General features: G+C 34.0%; 1 protein-coding gene across 1 annotated transcript in view; it reads right to left on the bottom strand.

Moving 5' to 3' along the window:
* The window catches only part of LOC107750709 (interferon regulatory factor 6-like), a gene marked incomplete at its 5' end in the record, with an annotated part of 11,884 nt that extends 7,441 nt beyond the window's left edge, over positions 1 to 4,443 (bottom strand). The window contains 3 exons of the mRNA XM_016566218.1: positions 1,071 to 1,463; positions 4,011 to 4,235; positions 4,338 to 4,443. Of these exons, the coding sequence (XP_016421704.1) occupies positions 1,071 to 1,463; positions 4,011 to 4,235; positions 4,338 to 4,443 (724 nt within the window). The remainder of the gene's footprint in view (positions 1 to 1,070; positions 1,464 to 4,010; positions 4,236 to 4,337) is intronic.
* Positions 4,444 to 8,103: the final 3,660 nt, after the last annotated feature.

The raw sequence follows: 8,103 nt of genomic DNA, 5'->3' as shown, positions 1-8,103 counted from the left end.
CATCGGCCTGATATGAAAAATTATGCCGATATGTCTTGCCGATAAGAGGAATGCATTAACACACATGTGCTCAGGGTGTGCTAGTGATTAGATCACGTCAGCAGTGTGGCTCATTCTTGAAGCAAAGTTTGGCCTGAATGGTGCTTAGATTCACTGTTTTGGATCACTGCATTTAAACTGAGAATGCAGTACAGAATGAGTTCGGTGTGTGATAGAGTAAACAGTAATAGCACCAGCAGCGGCAGCTTCCCCCGGGTCCTAAAGCCTGTTCAGTAATGAGTTTTAATTCCGTAGGGGGTGCTGTTGGCCTACTTCTAATAAAATGAATGCAAAATACACAAATAATATTTAGACTGTGTTTCTGATTAAATAAAGCAGTAATTGATGCCATAAAATCATGAGAATGTTTTGATTTAAAGATCAGAAGCTATAGCTTACATTAACAAATAAAATAAAAAAATCACAAACATGACACTTAAATTAAATAACTTTATATATACTGATTTATTCATGAATGTGTAATATGTTATATTTTTTAAACAAATCATGAGCTCTAAAATATTTTCAGAATTTTTACAACACTTTTGCTTTAGACCATCTACAAATGTTAAATCATAAAATAAGGTTACCACTGCATCTTTCTGAAAAAAAAAATGCAGTGATTGATATATAGTTTATTTATAGTTATTTTCAATGTACTGTAATTATAAAATAACTTTATTATTGTTTATTTAATTCTAACAAATAAGTTCTTGTTAAAAACTAACCAAAATGAAAAATAATTATGTATCGGCATTGGCTATCGGCCAAAATTCAATTAAATTAAAGTTTATTTGTATAGCGCTTTTTACGATACAAATAGTTGCAAAGCAACTTTACAGAAAATTAAGTTTCTACAATATTTGAAACTTAGTTTTCTTTGAATACTTCAAAATGAGTTGAAAATTATCGGCATATCGGATATCGGCAAAAATCCAATATCGTTACATTTGTACGGCAAAGCGCGACTGAAACCGGCAGAGTTATTTCGCTCATCTCATAAGACTGCGACTCGACAGCCGCTCACTCACCGCTGAGGAAAGACTCGAGGCAGAAGAGCTTGACCCTGTGCTGGCGCTCGATCAGGTTGGGAGCGTTGGGGTTGGGTGCACACGGGCCGGACCAGTACACCTTACACTGGCACAGGCGCACGGCGTAGATGTCGTGTCCGCTCACCTCCAGGATGAGGCCGCGGTCCATGACGTCCAGCAGGCGGCTCGTGAACACTCGCTGCTTGTCGTTAGTGATGTGTTCGGTGGAGGGGAAGCGCACCTGCTCCAGACTGATTGGCCCGAACAGCTCCTCCTGGTTGACGATGGGCCCCAGATCGCCGTAGAACAGACGACAGCCCTGCGGGTTACTGACGATCACCGGCGGACACACCTCCTTACCGCGGTAATAGAACTGCACCTCCAGATCCGTCACTAAACACACACAGAGCATTATCAGAATCAGAATTAGCTTTATTCACCAGGTGTGCGCAAACACACGAGGAATTTGTTGTGGTTTTTTAAGGTGCTTCTGGTACATACATACATGCATACATACACATCTGACATGAGAACAGAAAAACATTTAAATAGCAAGACTTAACAATAAATAATAATAATAATAATAATAATAATAATAATAATATGTATGAATCTGGAACAGTAGATTTATGTACAGATTTGTGCATTATTTACTCTATATAGAACTGTATAAATAAAGAGATATGCATATGTATTTACATAATACTTGAGAAAGAGGCAGACAATAGCTTTCCTTGCTCAAATTCGAGATGGCAAATAATTGGCTTGATCAGCGCCTGCATGCATTCCAGAGGATGACAGTTTGTGTCAGATGGGAACATAAAAACCCATACAGTATAATCATGCTAGAGATTAGTGTCACTTTTAAAGACGGCCCATAAGCATCGACAGTCTGTCCGTATGGTCTCTATCTCACCACCAAATGCAGCTTTGCACTAATTAGCTTTTGCACCTTCTGCTGTTGGACCAGCAACAGATTTAGGGAGTCCTGGGAGAGAATAGGGAGATTGGGTGATATCGATCCACTCAACAAAGCTTCACACACCACTGGCTTTTCCCAGACTGAGTCCTCCTCAGGGATGCACATACACACTCACTCACACTTTGGCACTTTGATACAGTGTTGTTACCTACACCCTTACCCACTACTTTCAAATTATTGGCATGAAAATAAACTCGGTCACAGCCTTAATACATGCATATGCGTCTCCTCATGATTAATGCAAACAGGTTATGTCTGTACAAACATTTTTGCCGTTTATGTGAAAAATGGATGATGGATGCGTTGTCTCAGTAAACAACATAGACGCATGGCTTGCAAATGGGTCTGTCGTTTGAAATCTCACTGATGGGAGGGTACTACACAAGGTATTCACAAGAGTCAATGAGCAATTATTATTCTCAGGGAAACACACAATCCGTGGCAGGCTAATGGATGAAATTGTAATCAGATCACCTTTCATAACCTTTTGTGATCTCTGGCCTTTAGGTCCTGGGAGAGAGATGAGTGTGACCATCTTATTAATATTTCCCGGTGATCCCGCTGACTTTTACTTAGTCTTTTTGAATTCCAAGTATGTCATTTCAAACTGTTTATCAAGTTTTCCTGCACAAAAGGAGATATTTAGCAGATCGTTCAAGCTGCTTTTTTCTGTACAATGAATCAGAATCAGAATTAGCTTTATTCACCAGGTGTGCGCAAACACACGAGGAATTTGTTGTGGTTTTTTAAGGTGCTTCTGGTACATACATACATGCATACATACACATCTGACATGAGAACAGAAAAACATTTAAATAGCAAGACTTAACAATAAATAATAATAATAATAATAATAATAATAATAATAATAATAATAATAATAATAATAATAATAATAATAATAATAATAATAATAATAATAATAATAATAATAATAATAATAATAATAATAATAATAATAATAATAATAATAATAATAATAATAATAATAATAATAATAATAATAATATGTATGAATCTGGAACAGTAGATTTATGTACAGATTTGTGCATTATTTACTCTATATACAGCTGTATAAATAAAGAAATATGCATTATGGGTAAAATATGACAGGATCTTGTGTTACAGAGCGACAAAAATGCACATTTATGATCAGACTTGTCAAATTAATCATATTTAATGTGACTATATAATTCAACATGTATTAGTATAATTTATTCACATATTAATAATTAATATTATTTAAATACTTTCCATATAGAGCTACTTTTAAGATGAAATTATCAATTAAACTAGCTGAATTATATCAAATCATTAATTATTAAATTTTACAATATTATTAGTTTTCACAGAGCTACAAAAATTCAAATGTAAGATCAAATAATCAATTACATTTATCAATATTAATCATATTTAATGCGTTTATATAATTCCATGTGTATTAGTAAATGATAAGGACCTTCTTAATTGATTCTTTTTTTTTTACATATTCATTAATATTATGTAAATATCATTTGTTTCTATATAGAGCTAGTAAAATTACAATTTAAGACCAAATTATCAATTAAACGTGTCAAATTAATCACATTTATATAATTCAACATGTATTAGTAAATGATAAAGACCTTCTTAATGGATCGTTTATTCACATATTAATCATGAATATTATTTAGTTACTTGCTAATCATGCCAACAATATGCTAGCAACAGGCCAATCATGTTAAAAACATGCTAATCATGCTAGAAACATGTTATCAACATCTATCTAAACTTTCAAACTTAAGGCTTTTACAGCTGCTTTAAACTTTCAGGCTAGGCTTTCTCAAGCCAACCTAAAGTTTGTCTTGACGAACTTTTTTATCTAGTTTATTAAATATTATTTGCATATTTACTTCCGATATTCCAAAATTCATATTTAAGATTAAATGGTGAATGTGTGTGTGTGTGTGTGTGTGTACTGGGCAGGGAGCTGATCCAGGTCTCCGGCGTGGCGAACATGGCCTCCAGTGGGGTGGGCGTCTGCAGCTCCATGGGCGGCGGCTGCATCTCCACATCCTGCGGCTCCTTCTTGGGCCACACCTCCACAGAGGGAGGAGCAGCGGGAGGAGGACAGCTGGGAGGCTGCATGGGAGACACGGAGCCCGGAGGAGTCCAGACCGGAGCCAGCGGAGACGAGCTCATGCCTGCACATCAACATCATCATCATCATCATCACAGTGAAACACTGCGTCAGCATGAACGCCAAACACACATGATTAAGCCGAAAGGATCCTGTGACGCAGTACCGTGTGGTGGATATGGAGGAGGAGGTTCAGGGGTGTCGGGAACGTCGTCTTCATCGCCGTCAGTCTCATACGTGGGAACCGAACCTGAGACAGACAGACAGAGAGTTTACGGCTGTGTTCACAATCAAAGACTTGCACACTGCATAATATACAACAAGACTGAGTTACAGATATAATGCTATGCTATATCATGCACACCTAATTCAGCATTCATCTTGGGAAATAAAATGATTATTTTGTATTAATATAATTTTGCGTAAAATAAAAGATAAAATCATGTTTAAAACAAAAATAAATTCATAACATTACGCAAATAAAGTTTTAATGTTTTGTTTTAACACAACTCTGTTTTAGACCATCGGAGTGAGGACAATCTAGTAAAGTGAGGACATTTTGGCCGGTCCTCACTTTCTGAGAGCCCTTTAAAGGCCTGTTTGAGGGTCAAGACTTGGTTTTTTGGGGTCAGGTTATAGTTGGGTAAAGGGTAGGTTTAGGGTAAGGAGCTAGAGATTGCATTGTGTCAATGTATGTCCTCACAAAGATAGCTATACAGAGTTGTGTGTGTGTGTGTGTCTGTGTGTGTGAGTGAGAGTGAGAAATCAAACTGAGCCTACAAACACTAATATTTAATAAACAAAAATGTAGCAATTAATAATGTTTTATTATTTTTTTGTTATTTTATATATTTTATAATTATTATAATATTATATTAATTAACAAATATTTTACAATTAATATAATAATTAATAAAATACCATATTAACATGATGTCCTTCTGTAGAGGAGGAAAAACGCATAACTGAGACTAAAAATAATCAAACTGAGTCTAAAACACTACTAATTTTTAATGAAAAATTATCATATTTTAATTATTTTATTTCTATAAAATTATAATATTATTATAATAATAATTAATAAAAACATTAACATGATGACCTTCTGTAAAGGAGGAAAAAAATACATACATGAGGCTAAAAATAAATCAAACAGGCTACAAACACTAATATTTTTAATAAATTAATTAATTAATACAATATTTTATTTTACATTTTTATTTTGATACATGTTTTAATATTATTAGTAATTTTATATTAATTGATCAATATATCATTATTATTATTATTACTATTCATATATTAAAATTACATTCTGTAGAGGAGCAAAAATCACATAAATTAAGGTAAAAATTATTAAACTGAAACTACGCAGTAATTGTTTTTTAAATAAATTATTATTATGCAATATGTTGCTATTTTTAATATATTTTATAATATTATATTAATTAATAAATAGTATTATGACAATAAAAATATTATATTAACATGATGACTATACGTAGGAGGAAATCATAAATGTTATAATAATTAATAAAAAAAAAATAAGAATATGTTTTGATTATATGTTATATTTAATCTATTTTTATCACATTAACAACAATACACATATATTAGTTAGTATTAGTATTACTAGCAGCAGCCTAAACTACACTTTCCCTGACCAGATTTTAAGTTTCATAACTTGACACAGGCCAGATAAAGCTGATTTTAATAATTAATATACTTAATATGATCATTAATTCAACCTATAATCAGAAATAATCGTTATATAGATTAATAAATTGAGTAAATAAGCAGCCGGTGACTTTGATATACTCTCGCATTAAAACTGTCGTCGATAAAAACACCGAAATTCCGTTAGTAAAGCATATTTACGTGTATTATATTGCAGGAACGAGGGTTAAACTGTGTAAAATTAAATACAAATGTGATTTAAATATTAATGAGTCTCACCTGAGGGTTTCAGGAAGCGTTTGAGCGTCAAAACAGGGGGAAAAAACAGCAATCCTGAGGCCTTTGCCGCCAAAACGAGCTGCTTTATGAATAAACCGGATTGAAGTCGTCGTAAACCGGTCGTAAATCAGATAACGGACTCGTACGGTCGCCGTGAGTCCGTGTGAACGGCGTGTGAAGCGCGTTTCGTGTGTGTTTCAGTCTCTGCTCGAAAGTTTCACCTTCCGCCGAAACTCAGGTGCGGCGGTGACGTCACGCCCGGTTCCGTGACGTCACGCACGCGCACATTTAACACACGCGAAAACATAATTCACAATCATTATTCCTTATGAAAGATTATTATATTTATAGTTTGTCTTAAGATTTGGTCGATTAAATGAGAACATGTTTTATATAAATTAATTATACACAGACTGAAATCTCTTTTTTTTTTCCACGAATAAGACATTTTTCAGAATGCGTCAATTTATTTTATTTTAATTTTCAACAACTATTTATTGTAAGAAGGTGCTCACACTAAATTCATTATGGCAGTGTTGTTTTTGGTAATTGAAACTCAAATTAAACTAAAAAAATAATGAAAATCGTAACCTGTAATTGAAATAAAGCTGGAAAAAAAATTATTAGATGAAAAACTTTAAAAACATAAATGAATGTTACCGAAATATTTTTAAGTTGAAGCACTAATAAAATAAATGTAAATAGTTATATAGAAATAGAAAGGTATTGACAAAAGCACAAATCAAAATTAAAATTGTAATCTGTAATTGAAATAAATCTTAAATAAAATCTTAAATAATAAAAGCTAATTCAAAACATTAATAAATACCATAACAGTGTATAAGTAATAGTATTACTGAAATAACACCGATTGTAGTGTTATTTTACATATAACTGATTATTAGTTTTATTTTACACATATTTTATATGAAATTATAATTTTGTTACAAATATTTGGGGCATAAATCCAAAATTGCATTGATTGCCGGTCAGTTCAATAGATCATGTCTCATATTTTGATGTTGTTTATAGTTATTATTAAGCACACGAAGCACAGGTTTCATGTTTTATTTTCAAAAGGGAATCCAAGTGTAAAATGACAGTAACTTTATAAATGTACTCGACAGAATATAATACTGCATTTATTTGTTTTTTACATAAATAACGTTATTCCCCTTGTATACACACACATCACAGGACTGAAGAGTGTTGTATTTTGATTCAAGGTTGTAGTGTATAAGTGCACTTAGAGAGGGTTTGCTGTAATTTCAGTCGCTAACATTATTCTGTGAGATTACAGGAGAAAAGTCAGCTGCTGGCTTTTGAAATTCAGTCCAGCTGAGAGTAACACAGTAAAACACGATAAATACTGGTCAAATCTGATGCGGTGAGGATTTAAACCTCTTCACTCGATGGTAAAGTTCAGTTTTTAAGATGAGAAATAGACCAGGAGAAACGAGCCGCTAAACAACCCTCTCCAGAACCAGCACAAACCAGCACATCAGCCATCATCTTCATCATCATCTTCATCATCATCTTCATCATCAGCTGGTCTGGGATCAGTGGCGCTGCTGGACAGAGTTGATATCGCTGTAGATATTTTTGACGATATGAGTCAGATCCAAACTCTGAGTCAACATCTTCAACAGAACCTCGTCTGCCTGAACGCCCTCCATAAACTCCTCCAGAGAGAGCTGACCTAAACACAGAGAGCGAGAGAGAGATAGATAGATAGATAGACAGACAGACAGACAGACAGACAGACAGACAGATAGATAGATAGATAGATAATCGATAGATAGACAAAGAGGAATGTCAGAGGATTTCGATATAAGCCAAGAGGAGACTGGTTTTCCTTTGCTAAAGTAAGGAAACTTTGCTTCCTTTGCTCCTGTTAACAAACGTTGGTTTTCACGAGACTCACCAGCGCATGCGCTCATACGTCATCCGCCCGGAGCTGCTTCCGTATACAACTC

Source organism: Sinocyclocheilus rhinocerous, unplaced genomic scaffold (genome assembly GCF_001515625.1).
Source record: "Sinocyclocheilus rhinocerous isolate Xijiao unplaced genomic scaffold, SAMN03320098_v1.1 scaffold302, whole genome shotgun sequence".
NCBI classification, from domain to species: domain Eukaryota; kingdom Metazoa; phylum Chordata; class Actinopteri; order Cypriniformes; family Cyprinidae; genus Sinocyclocheilus; species Sinocyclocheilus rhinocerous.
The sequence above is the reverse complement of the archived record's forward strand: the minus strand, read 5'-3'. Positions and strand labels throughout refer to the sequence as shown.